General features: G+C 42.4%; 1 protein-coding gene across 4 annotated transcripts in view; it reads left to right on the top strand.

Moving 5' to 3' along the window:
- The window catches only part of LOC144829128 (tyrosyl-DNA phosphodiesterase 2-like), a 239,853-nt gene that overhangs the window by 173,743 nt on the left and 51,600 nt on the right, over positions 1-14,510 (top strand). For all 4 annotated transcript variants that reach the window (XM_078687949.1, XM_078687946.1, XM_078687947.1 and 1 more), the window contains one exon: positions 10,522-10,640. In XM_078687949.1, coding sequence (XP_078544075.1) covers positions 10,522-10,640 — 119 coding nt within the window. The remainder of the gene's footprint in view (positions 1-10,521; positions 10,641-14,510) is intronic.

The raw sequence follows: 14,510 nt of genomic DNA, 5'->3' as shown, positions 1-14,510 counted from the left end.
ACGATCGGCTAGAGCAATCTGGACGTTGTTTTCAGGAAGTGCGCGCCCGTAGACTCTAACGTCAGGGAGGCGAAAAAGGACTGGCTGTGAATAAAAAATTTGTGTAAGTACTAATCAATCACAACAGAACATGTGTCTAACATGGAACAACTTCCACTGCTACTCACTGAATTAAATGGTTCTAGTAGCAATCATTGTTTGAAATCGTTCTGTTTTCCATGGGTGATAATGGCAGAAATGTGAATCGCCTATACCATCCAAAAGATACTAGCTCAGTCGTATTCAAAGTTCAATAATATCCCGTATTGAAGGGATGATTCCTGTAATTACACAACATGCGAAAATGTAGTCGGACACATTGGTATCTATGGACAACCCCTAAACAGAGAGGAAAAAGGAAACGACTGTGACATACCTTGTATATTCATCATGGTCGAGGAATAAATACAACCTGCATAACAGAGATGGAGAATGTCTGTTAGGACCAATGTTCTGTATGAGCAGAACTCTAACTGTTAAAGATCAGGGACATGTTGCTTACCTTGCCATACCGTACGAACTCTTCCGGTCACAACCACCGGTACTCAGCGGACACAGATATTTATAACGTGCACGTTGCTTACGTCTAGCATGCAGGTGCTGGATGCTAACACGCTCCAGCCTACGAAAAACGGTTACCGAACCCATGCGGGTCGATCACCGATGACGTAGTACTTGACTAATTGAGATACAGTGTTGTTGATTGCCATGAGGCGAGAATAGTTATAAAATATAAAAACGGTGGGAAGGATCCATATTTCTTATGATTGATGTAAATGAGATGGATCTAATTGGAATTACCGTTGTTTGGATGATGAAATACATTTGGCTAAATGCAGACACAGAAAACAGACTCACTGGTGGGAAACCCCAGATACTTTAGCTTGTGTTTTGTGTTCATTCTAAGTATTCGGTTACAAGGACATAAAATTACATGACATCTGTAAGGGACCCTGTTAAGTGCCAAGACCATGATACCCCTTAGTCTAAGGAAAATACCACACATGAAATGGACTGAAGGAAAGCAAAATAAACTTCAAACCCTGAATTACCATATTATTGATCAGTACAACATGTGATGTTTAAACAGTACAAGAAACATGATCCATCTAAAAATTTGACCAGTCATATATTTCAGACAATTGAAAACTGATAACAGGAGGGACACAGTGTCGAGAAAAATTGTATGAGATCTAAATAGACATATCCTGGTTTATAAAGTAAAAATCTCTGGACACCGTTGAAAATACTTTCATGTGAGAGAAATTTACAGTTTAATAATGCCAGTATACCCATGATCATTCTTGGACACAGTGCATAGATGGATGCGAGGGTATTTCTGTGGATTTGGATTCAACTATGTCAGAGAGCGAAACTCTTTAATATACTGAGGCTTACATCAATAGGCTGATACAGGGGCAATCTAGCAGTCATTTTCTTTGTAATTCAACACCCTTAATATTGAGTTCACACTAAATGATAAAATCAACAAGCTAGAGAGACTTGAGAAGAAGTTAGTATGGACACACACCTGCATGGACATCTCCTTACTAAATACTTGCAGGCAAATATTATCCCTGTAGGGCTACAGGTTAAGAACAAACCAGCGATATTTGCGGACGTTCCAAAGTTCAAAGAGGGTTTCAGTTACGTAGCCAACAATTGTTCGAGCCACTGGATGGTGCTGGTAATCGAGACCGCCTTGGAACAAGTTGAGAAGCTCCAGAAGGAGATCACAGACCTCAAAAGAGAGATCGCTGAGGATAATGCATTAACAAATGCCAAAGAAGCTTTAGAACACCTAGACAAGACAATCACGGACTTTGACACGAACACCCAAGTCAAGACGCTGGATAAATTATCCAACGGCTTTATGATAAAAAGCTAACTTATCCCTACCTCCAAGAGGACTATTTCAAGCAGGACACAGAAGGCAGGTTCTCAAACCAAGGTAGAGAAGGATACAGAAATTACAGACGCTTCACAAGCTTTTCAGAGTGATCTGGCTCCAACAGTGCGGGGAGCGAGAGTGAGCAACCAAGCACCAGCTTAGGTTACCAACACCAAGATAATTGGTACCAGTCACCGCAAGGACCTGCTTTTTTAGAGGATGTCCAATGGAGACCACCCAGAGGGAGGGGTTACAATTGGAGCCAGGGCCCGCAACTGGGTCAACAACAGCAATGGGCCCAGAATTGGAAAGGAGGCAGACCACGAGGCCAGAATCAGAGACAGGTTTGGTCCCACCAGAGAACCACGTGGAGATCCAGACCCAACGATGGGTTTACCGATGGTGAAGAGTCCAATAATCAATCTATCATCTTATGAACTTACAGAGGACGAACAAATGGTGCTAAGCAAAGGATTATCTTTTGTACCTACCAATCATCCAAACCAGTTCAACTTAAAAACAGAATTTCATCGCTTCTTCCGGAAGTTGTGGATGAGGTACTATTTCAAACATTCCCAGCCATCTCCATCTCTGTCCCACACTGGTCTCAGAGTGCCCTCTACTTTTATGCCACCAACACACATGATGTCACACAAGATACTGACCTATGAGAGTGTCGTCTTGAGGGATATCTTGAAGGTCTGCTCCACCAGGCAATATGTGAAATACAATATCACTAAAGGAGAATGGGAAGCTCTCAACTCCCTGAAGGAAAACAGATCAATTGTGATCAAGCCAGGTGATAAGGGCAGGGCCATCGTAGTGCAAAGTACCCCTAACTATAAGTCTGAGGTCTACTCGCATCTAAGGGACGGGGTGAGCTACACACACTCAACCACAGACCCGACAAAGGAAACAAGTAAACTGATCTGGAGAATCACGAAGGAAGGAAAAGACGCAGACCTGGAGTTCAATTACCTCAATGAAAAGCAACCATGGCTGCCTACGACCTATACATTGCCCAAAGTCCATAAGAATATAGAAAATCACCCAATAGTGTCAGGTTGTGGATATGTACTTGAACCACTGCAAATTCGTGGACTTCTTCCTCAAGCCTTTGCCTGAAAACACCAGGTCATACTTGAGGGACACGATGAAAGCCATTAATTTAGTTGATGACATGCCCTTTGATCCCTCCCGACAACTACTAGTCACATTGGATATCGAGTCATTGTACACCAGCATTCCCCAACGACTGACTTTGGAAGTGAACAGCAATGCTTTGGAAAAAAGGCCTTTACCATCCCTAGTCACTACAAGTTATATCGTCCAACCCCTGGAGTTAGTAATGATGAAGAATTTCTTCTTCTTTCAGGGCGAGTTTTTTCTACAAACAAAAGGTGATGCCATGGGCGCGAGCTTCACCCCGGATTTAGCAATCTTGTACATGGACCACCTTGAGGACACAGTTGTTTACCATCCAACTAATCCATACTGTGAACATACTACTATGTGGAAGAGCTACATAGACAATGTCCTGGTCGTATGGACAGGGGACTCCACGGAATTGCAGGCATTCTTTGGTTGGCTGAATGAAAGATCTGACAATATTAAAATTGCGATTCATCATGATCCCAAAAGCATTGACTTTCTCGACATTACAATCAAATCTGTGAATGGTTCACTCTACACAAGTCCTTTTAGGAAACGCACGGAGAGGAGTACCTTATTAAGATACAGTAGTCACCACCCCTGTGGCCTATGCGACAATCTCCCCTTCAGACAGTTCCTCTGCAATCGACGTAACTGTTCACTCAAGGAAGAATTTTTCAGAGAGTCAGATAGCCTTGTGGAGCGTCTGGTGGAACGAGGATACCCTAAAAGACTTGTGAAACTGGCCAGGAAGAGGGCATGGTTTAACCCTAGGGAGAGCCTGCTGGCACCCAAACAACGCACCACGGATCCTGCGAACAGGCCTGGTATATGCAATTCACATGTCCGCCACTATTACCCATGGAGAACAGAACGATTTCAAACAATGATTGCTACTAGAATAATTTAATTTGGTGAGTAGCAGTGGAAGTTGTTTCATGTTAGACACATTTCCTGTTCTGATTAATTAGTACTTACACAAACTTTTTATTCACAGCAAGTCCTTTTTCGCCTCCCTGACGTTGGAGCCTACGGGCCCGCACTTTCTGAAAACGACAGCCTTATTTCTCTAGTCGATCGTGAATGGTAAAACATTAATTGTCCTTTTACCTAATTATCCTCATTTACACATGTCCATCCCCAGAATAATGAGATTACATTATTAATTTATTATAGGTGTCTTCTCTCCCCCTCCCCTTTGGTCCTGATGAAGACCCCAATGTAAGGATTATTCTACCTACTAGAGGGAAGGGGGTCGAAACATCGACGGTCCTGGTCAGGGTGGACGAGTACAGACAATAGGGATTGATTATCTATGTCAAAAAATCACTATGTCCATATGTAAATATTGGTTCATGCGGCTGGATAGGTGTCTATCAGTCCTCTCTATGTAATTATTTGCACTTTGCCTTTCCTACCATAAAACCCTCACAAGTGCACACCCCCTTCGAGCACCTTTTTCCCACTTCCCTTGGAGCACCTGCATTTTTATATGCAAATGTTCATATTATTTTTGCTGTTTCATTGAATAAATCAGCAAATGTTGGAAGTCGATGCATTGTAATGATTTGATTTCGTGGTGATGTTACATTTTGTTGACTGAATGGTATACCACTGCAAACTTTTTTCTTGTACTGTAATTTACCCAGGTCTAGTGGCTTATCGGGTTAGCCCATTGCTATATAACTCCATCCTTTTATGGGGCATATACATTGACGACTACCTCCTAATATGGATAGGCAACACTGAGAGCTTGACGGAATTTGTGACATACCTCAACAGAAATGACGCTAATATTAGATTCACTCACCCTCATAGCAAGAGCTCCATTACCTTTTTAGATGAGGACCTCTTTGTCGCCAACGACAGAAGTAAAAGCAGGCTTTACAAGAAGGAGACAGCGTGTAACAGTATATTACATGCCACCAGCGCGCACCCGAGATATCAGAATAATGCTCTCCTCTGGGCACAATTCGTGTGCGCATGATGCAATTGCAGTAATGATGACGATTTTGTTAGTTGCCTCAATAACATAGGGGACAGATTCAAGTGCAGAGGTTACAGTCAGAGGACAGTACACAATGCACTGAGCAGGATCTCATGAGTTGAGAGACAACAGACACTTCAGACAAAGGCAAGCAAGAGACCCTAACACTATTTGGCTTGTCACGGACTATAATGTGCTTAATATGACACTTACAAAAAGTATGAGGAAGCATTGGCACCTACTTCGTGCTGTTAAGACGTTGGAACCTTTCCTTTCTTCCAGACCAGAACTGACATTCTGTAAGGGTAAGATCCTTAGGAACTACCTGAGCCCTAGTTATCCTATAACGGACACTCAGGCACATTGGATCTCGACTCACGGTCTGGGGTTTTTCAAATGTGGACGGTACACTGTGGGCAGATGGGCCACTGACAAAAAGAGGGAATTTTCTGTCCCGAATAGCTGGTCTTACAAGGTAACCACAAACATTAACTGCCAGACCAACTATGTGGTTTACACAGTCATATGTAAATGCCAATGCAGCTACATTGGCAGCACAATCAAACCTTTGAAAGACCGCATTTTAGAACACATGAGGGCGGTTAAAAAGGCTGACAACAGATATCCCATAGCCTTGCATACATTGGAATGTCCTGCTCAGGGTAGCCACAAAACTTTCTCTTTTTACATTTTTGACACCATACCAGAGCCACCAGAGGTGGCAATAGGAAACTAACGTTGAGGAGAAGGGAAGCAACTTGGATCATGCGATTAGGAAGCGTAGAAATGGACCTAAATATTGACCATGAATTACACTACTTTTTGGGCGACTAACGCCTTCAAACCCTACATGAGGCTTAATGTTATCAAGTTGAAACAGTATTTATCTACTCAACACCACATTCCATGAGGTTTTCTAACTATTTTCAATGTCATCTCAACTTTGGCTCTCCTATGCTGACCACTTATTTTCTTACTTTCAACCATCCAATACTGTCAAGTTCAAACCGAAGTTGGAAGTATGCTGCCGTGCACTAACATGCAAGCTTACCTAGGACTGCACACCCCAATATGGATTTGATATCTCAATACTATGGCTGCCATCTGGGGAGGTTACTTGTTCTTCATTATTTATCATGCTCCCTATACCCATTTTCTTTTCCCCTCTGATGTGGGATTCTATTGTCATAACCTCTCTGCTTTTACTTTGGCACCAATGTGTTTACTCTGGCACCAATGTGTTTACTGTGAATTATTTGTATTCTCAAGGCGACTCACAGGATTCTGTCTGTAGATCCTGCAGGTGTACAATATGAGTTAGTTTGACTTATGAGAACTACTGTTTTTTACTGTTTACCTTAGACGGTTTTCACACCCACTGAATAATGGTATCCTTTCCCTCGACTCACCCTCAATGTTGCCTTAGTATTCTATTACTTGAGAATTTTTGGATTCAGATATGACTAGATCGATTCATTCCCTTACGGACGGTTTTCCCACGTTCCGTTTACTATATGTTTCCCCAACCTGATTCTTAATTTTCTGTAGACACACCAGTATATTTGGAAATCAGCCATGTGTAATTTTTCAAACCTTTTACTGTATGTAGACAGCAATATATGTGGACACAAGTGCAGTAACAATATCTGATCTTAACTCTTTCGCGGGCCGATTTTTTACCCATAATTACCTCTGGTGCTAAGTGGGATGCAATGACTAACCGCTCCAAGATGGCCGACGTTCTCTTATATACCACTTTGTTATAGTCCATCATGCTTAATGCCTATCACAACCCTACGAGCCTTCTGCTCTCTTATCCCCAATTACACGGGTTCCCCAGCGGGCCTCAATAACACACCTTGGGGGCTGACGCATTGTACGTTAATTACCTTTATGGCAAAAAAGGGTAATGGGTGTTACCGTTCTAAGATGCCCGGCATCTTTTCTCTACAAAGTTTGATATTGCTTGTCATGCTTGTAGCAGGTACTGTCCTACATACTTTTTCCGCTCTCTTGCCCATATAAACATATGTTCATCTGCAGGCCTAAATTAGGTCTCCAGCGCCCATGCCGGTGTGAGCTCTGTTCTGTACGGAGGTAAGTGCCCTTAGTCAGACGTTCATCTGCAACTAGCGGTACAATACCAGCTACGCTAGGTACAAGCCTCTGCGTTTGGGGAAACTATTGCAGCATACCTACCACAGGGTTTGTCAGCTTACTTGTCCAGACACTTCTTCTTTTGGTGCTCTCTCTCATGTATAGGTTTTGCACAGATACCCGCAAGGATATGGCTGCCGGAGATTTGGTTTGACACAACCATCATCGAGTAGGTGCACTGCACCACAGTTCACATTTCTTTATGCCTGAATAGACTTGTACAACCATGAAATCTTCCTTAAGGTACATGGGACCACTTGACCATAGTCCTAAACAAAACAGCATATGCCCGTGTCGTTTTTCTTTGGGTATACTCTTATATGCAAATAGGTTGTTTTCCTTTGTTATCATCCTTAGAAACTTTCGAATTGAAATCACAGCAAGGATACACATTCACTGAATAGGAGTGACTATATACTGGACACAGGGTGCCTTACAGTCTTAACTGCGTGTCATACTTTGGACCTCTTGAATCCCTTTCGGGATGGAAATACAACTGAAATTAAGGTTGGTTTCCCTATCAGTTATGTTTACAACTGGCATTATACACCTGTTCTTACAGTACTGTAAACTTATAATTTTTTTCTCTTGTTTTCCCTTCTCTCTTCTCCTAGGATCTGCACGAATAGAATTTAGGTACTTCTGCTTTCTGTTACGAACCTTTTGGGTATCAGGCAACATTAAGGGGGTGTTGCTTCCTTTGTCTCACTCTAGTAAAGTCACTGTTGACTGTTTAAGATTAAATGTCACAATTGAACTCACGAGGAATGAGCATGTCTTAATTCCTGACCAGTTTGTATTGTCTTAGAGGGTAAAGATAATAATTTTTCTTAAACACACATATTTACGACAGCATGGGTTTCCACAGGCTCGAGTAGGCAACACCAGTCGATCCTTCAAAGTCATTCTGTCACAATGGGAAACCAACATTAGATGCTATTGTTAGATACCTTGCATTCGCAATTTTGTACATTTGCTTATTTCTTATCCCTGGAGAAGTCGCTGCGCACAAACGTAAACGCGACGAAACATGTGTTGGCTAAGGCTTTTGAGAATAAACTGAAGTGAATGTTCCAGCAAGGAGTCAAGTTTTTTGTTACACTGCTATTGATATAATCTGTATACTTTTGGTGTGCACGGGGGATTGTTGTTTTAAAAGTGTATTTAAGGAATTCCCAATGCTAACCTATAGGACGAGTAGGGCTCTTAGTAGTGAAAACAAAATATGCTGTTTGTCACTACCAAGACATGCAAAGCATAAAACTACATGTCCTATCTTTTACTTGCCTAGCACCCTGCCCTAAGGGCTACCTATGGCCTACCTCAGAGGTGACCTACATGTAATAAAAAAGAGGGGTTTAAGGCTTGTCAAGTCGTTTTGAATCAAACACAAGGAGATGATGGACAGAGCGCTGAAACTTTTCAGACACTCACCCCCAGCCCAGTCATAGTTCTGGGTTGAATCCATCATCGTTCTTTTGCTCACTTTGCCACCACAGTTCAGAAATAGCTATATGCAAATCAGTCTTAACCCTGTGCCTCATGGGAACAGTCCAGCCTGCATTGCTAATGAAGGGTGTTACCCAGAAACCGGTTCCAGGATGCTTTTTCCGGTTCAGGGAAGACCTGGCTTGGCAGTTCGGGCTGGACTGTTCCCATGAGGCACAGGGTCAAGACTGATTTGCATATAGATGGGTCTGAACTGAAGTGGCAAAGTGAGCTAAAGAATGATGATGGTTTCAACCCAGATCTGTGACTGGGGGCGAATGTCTGAAACGATTCAGCGATCCGTCCATCATCTCCTTGTGTTTGCTAAGTAGTTTTAAATGTCACGTCGAAGTGGCAGTAAACTGCACACACAGGTACTGCAGTGACAGGCCTGGGAAAGGTTTGAAAGGCTACTTTTATGGGTGGCACAATCAGTGCTGCAGGCCCATTAGTAACATTTAACTTACATGCCCTACGTATATGGTATACCATTTTGCACGGGACTTACAAGTACATTACATATGTATACACCAATTTCACACATGTCATGGGAAAAAGCACATGTACTTTAGCACTGGTCAGCAGGAGTGCAGTGTTCAGAGTCCTTAGGCCAATAAAAAGATTCAACAAAACGAGGAGGAGGAAGGCAAACCGTTTGGGGTGAACATTCAGAGATGGCCATTTTCCAACACCAGACATAAAAATGCATTGAAAAGTGTCTCCTTCATTCTAAGGAAGTTCACATTACACTGTCTTTTTAAGAACTATGTTTAGCTCATTCCGTTTCTAAAGCAAGCACAAAACAGGCACAGAGGCTGATGCCTTATTATCATTGGAACGTAGTCCTAACTTAAGGCTAAGCAAATCTAATAGTTCAAGCCAATTTCAAGCTTTAAACTCCTTAAGCAGGGTGCTCTGTGCCCTTAAATCACATTAAATTGCATTCTGAGGAATTTTCCAAATCTACGAATTTTCAACAGAAGTTTTAAGTCTGGCCTCGTGAAAGAGACCTTCTACTTTCAACTGTATGGCGGCAACCCACAGCTATCCTCCAAAGGCGAGAAATTGACCCTTTGAGTTGAGTCCATCTTCCTAAGAAACACTTCACTGGAAACAAACGTAAGGGTTACCCTCTCTCCGGTTGATTTGCATCATCCGCGATATGGACCTTATGACCCTCACTTTGCAAGCATTGCAAAATTGCTGCATGTTGCAAGCCGGTGCAATGCAGATCATTAAAATAAATGAGTAAATAATGAATTTATATTTTCAACATCCTGCCCCTAAATGTCTTAAATTAGGCTTTAGTCCTGCCCGTGTGCACCTGGAGCCTTTTGTGCCTTCAAATACAGTAATTTCCTTGGAGCTTTTAGCATTTCTTCACTGACCACCATTGGGGCACACTGTAGTGATTGAGGTTATGATCTGCGTACTAACTTAATTTTGAATTATAGTTTCATTCGAAACCAGTATTGTCCTAATAAATTTGTTTCCTGAAGAAGTCTTAATTACTGATGTTCACTGCTAGATGATTATCTGACATATACATAGAAGCGACAGACAAGTCGTGGTTGTTTTGACGTCTGTACTATCTGTCAAATATGTACATTTAGATAAACATCTTACCATAAATCGCTCATCAAATCCTGCACTTCTAGACTTTGTGTAGGCAGGACAATAGACAGGATGAAACATGGAAATTTGTTTTGTTGCATTGCCACAGAATAGTTGTTTTATACCGAGTTAAGTCAGAACTGGCTAAGGAATATCTTTCCGTGAAGGCCTAATGTTGTATCCTGTTCTTTAGGTAACGAAGCTGGTTATTTTACTGCCATTATGTTGAAAAAATCAAAGGTTAAATTGATCAGTCAAGAAATAACTCCTTTCCCTTCATCAACCATGATGAGAAACCTCCTTACTGTTCATGTGAGTACTTTATAATTGCAATGACGAGCCTTGTGCCTTGATAGGGCATTTCCTTAGTTATTGTGTATTTTTGTGGAGCCACAATGTAAATCCTTTACACACACACAATCTGGGCTTGATGTAGGCTTTTAAAGTGGGCTGTTTTATTTCCTGCTTATAGTAGTTGGGGGTAGAATTATTTATAGTTTAAAAAAACAATTTGTTCTTGCAGATGGGGGTATTGTCAAGAGAGCTGATTATAATAAGTATCTTATGCATATTCTTCATCCTGTAGCAAATGCTTTCTTTGTGTCTGGAACTTGACTTAAAATCCTCCCTTCAAATCAGAGTGCAGCTATTACATAACAACTTCATGTAGCAGTTCAATGCTGATACCACTGTTGGGTAGACTCTTGTGCATTGGTTAATCCCATAGTCTCCCAATTGATGTTTGACTGATTATAAATAGTGAAAGAAGCCAGTATGTCACTTATCTGGCAGGGTGCATAGGATAATTAATAATGAGAGTCATAACTTGCCCAGAAACATCCGAAAGTCATTTATGAGAGGTTGGTAATATCCATCCCTGACCAGAGCAATAGAATGGTTTAAATCAGTTTACTCAAAATGAACCCACAATTTCACCGATCAGTTTCCCTTTTATTTGGATCTTTGTTCAGACCTGTTTTTGGTTGCAGAGACTTTTTAAGGTGAGGCTGATAATGCTACACTGAATGAAACATAGTATTGAGCAATACGTTGGCCATTTTTTCTGTCCCATTCTAGGGTAGCACTGCTTCTTTCAGGATAAAAGGCCCTAAATGCCTCTCTTACTCAATGCAGGCAATTTAAAATATTTCTCTTTGTAAAAATGTGGCCACATTAGAGGAAACTGAAAGGTTTCTTCTCATGTCAGTGAAAACCCATGGTAGCATGAGGACCAGGGGGGCAGTTTTGGGACCGGAAGGGCGAATGGGCACCGGATAGCTAGCTTGGCAAACCTTTTTGAGGAGAGAGCTCAATTTTTGGTAGACAAATATGAAATTTGCCCTGTCCAGTCATATTCCCTTCCTACACATGGGCTTGATTAAGATTTTGGCGGTGCGGGAGCAGGACCGAACTGCCAAACCTGTGGTTGAACCGCCTGCCAGATTAGGAGTTTTCACCTGGTCTAGCGGGCGGTTCTTTAGCGTTACCATGGCAGTGCCTATGAAATGGGCACTTCCATGGGAACATCAAAATCAGTACCTGCACGGCGTGAACTGCTGCAGTCCATGCCGTGCAGGTACTGGTGTGCATGCACACGTGGGGCATAACATGTGACCCCTGTATGCAACCCCAGTCTCAGAGGGAACAGGGGGACCTGTAGGGCCCCCTTTGTTTCCTCTCTGCCACGGTTTTCATGGAGGTAGAACTCAAATGAAACCTGCGGCAAAGAGGAAACTCGTAATATGCATGGTGGGACTGCGGCTTTCCTGCCTAGCATTTTGCGGCCTCAAGAACGCTGCGCCACCGTCAGGGATCTCTGATTCCTGGCAATTGTGGTTGTCCCAGGGAGACCCGACTGCCCTAGTTGTAATAGAGGAGTCGGAAGGCCGGGGCCTCACCCTGCGAGTCTGGCGGTCCATGGAACGCCACACTCGTAATTAGTCCCTCAGTCTATACCGTAAGGACCTGGATCAAATCATATTTTCTTGGGCTGCTTTTAGCTCCCAGTCCACTATGGCTCCAAATGATTTACAGTTCAAGTATTTCCCAACCTCTTGTGTCTGGGTTCTGGAGCTCATCCTGGACACGAGACAGCATTTCCGCCCTTCCACTATATTGTGGAAGGTTGACCTAGTTCATTTTAATGTTATTTAAGATTGGAATTCACAGAAATTATATGGGAAAGTGAAATCTGTTTCTCAATTCACCTTTTACTACTACCATGTAAAAAACATATTTGTTCAAGAAACCGATTCTTACAGGACTGCCTTGACATCCTATCCTCATTGATCTCAAACTTCAAATCACCACCGCCAACTGAACAGCTGCATACACTTTCACCAACCCACCAGACCACCTACGCTCAGCCTCACTCTCACTCACACACATTGCCCACATCCGCAGAACTGGAACTCGCGCATTCTCCTACATTGCACTCGAGACATGCAACAACCTCCTTCAACACATCAGAGGCTACTCCTCGCTTTTTGACTTCTACAAGAAGCTGAAAACCTGGCTGTTTGTTAAAGCACCTTGGGGACCACACACCTGCCCAAGCGCCTGGATACCCTCTCGGGTATCAATAGTGCACTATACAAATCAATATAACCTATAACAACATACCCAACTATTTGCCTACCTCTAGGCATACAATGTTGTGGTAATCCAAGCAGATACCTTCCAGGGCTTCCAGTCTCCCTTAAAGAAGTGGAATAATGAACCTCAATCTCCTGTTGACCACCCTAGCTGACAGACTTCCACTGGTAAATATAAAGTTGCACATTTAAAAATTTGCATTACTAGCGCTGATAATGTATTGTTAGACCTTTTCAAAATCTCCAACTAATTAACCTCCAGAAAACCTCCACTCCCTTAGGAGACCATTCTCTAGATCTGTGCAACAACGTAGTGCCATTTGTCAAAGAAATAGCAAGGTTCACCCTACCACATCCTCTGAGATAATTTACTACTGCATCACAAACTTACCAGCTTCCACTCATAGAGTTTCCCCCCCTTGTCCAAGAACTGGAAGCCACCAAGTATGTCTTTGCGTTCAAAAATCATGCCATCTACTATGTTTCCTTTTTAAAAAAATGCTCAACTTATACCTTCCACTTCTTTCCCCCGTCATAACAAGTGAAATAAACATCTTATTGCGCAGAGAAGAAATCCATCTCAACCTCAAGTATGCCATTGCCATACCATTTGTGGAAAAAAAAGCCTAAATTTGATCCTGAAAACCTTCACATCTATCTGCGCTCCGGGAAGTGAAAGAACTTGCTAACTGAGCTACAGCCTTGTGGCTCCACCTCATTGATTTACTAAAAGAACTTTCCAAACTATTAGAGTTAAACACCAAATCATCCAAGGCCTGGTATGTGCTCTATTCCTATCGGATCGCGGAACAACATTTGCTACTATGGACCACAATCTACTATCAAATCGCCTGCAATTGTAATTATTAGCAGAAACCCTCATATGCCTCCTTTTTAATCTCAGAGAACATCACATCTGCCATCACATGCAGCCAGATTGCACCAAGATCCACGTTAAAATAATGGCAGGCACAGGGATGCCTCACAGAGGTGTTAACTGTCTTAAAGATACCCAGCACTGGATGAGCTAAATTCGCTCGGCCTCAAAAGTTAGAAGTGCTTCTCCTGGAGCAAGTGGATTCATCTCCTTTACCTTTTGTCTGACCTGATTGTGTTAGCTCTCCCCCAACACCTGTCCAAAAGGCAATCTAGAGTTCTTCTTTGATAGTGACCTCTTTTTCACTCTCCAGGATAATATTGCCAACAAGAATTGGTTCTTTCACTTACAATTGTATGGAATCCTTTGTTGCTAAAGCTTCACAAAATTGCCTTGGTCCTCTGTGTGGCTGCAATATAACCCTTGCCATCTACATTTAACCCCAAAAAATACCCAATCAAATTCCAAAGGGGTACATAGCAACCTTCTTATCTTGCACTCATTCTGAGGCCCTGTGATTAATCTGATTCATGAAAGGGGGTGGTGATGGACAGAGCATCTGAATTAAACAGAACACTCATTCCCAGTCAAAAGATCAGGGCTCGATCCATCACCGTTTTTTAGCTCACTACACCATCCCAGTTCAGAACCTGGCTACATGCAAATTAGTCTGTCCCTGGCCCAGTGCATCATGGGAACAGGGCAGACCAA

The sequence above is a fragment of the Lissotriton helveticus genome, chromosome 4_1, assembly GCF_964261635.1.
Source record: "Lissotriton helveticus chromosome 4_1, aLisHel1.1, whole genome shotgun sequence".
Taxonomy (NCBI): Eukaryota; Metazoa; Chordata; class Amphibia; order Caudata; family Salamandridae; genus Lissotriton; species Lissotriton helveticus.
This window is presented reverse-complemented; position numbering and strand designations above follow the sequence as displayed.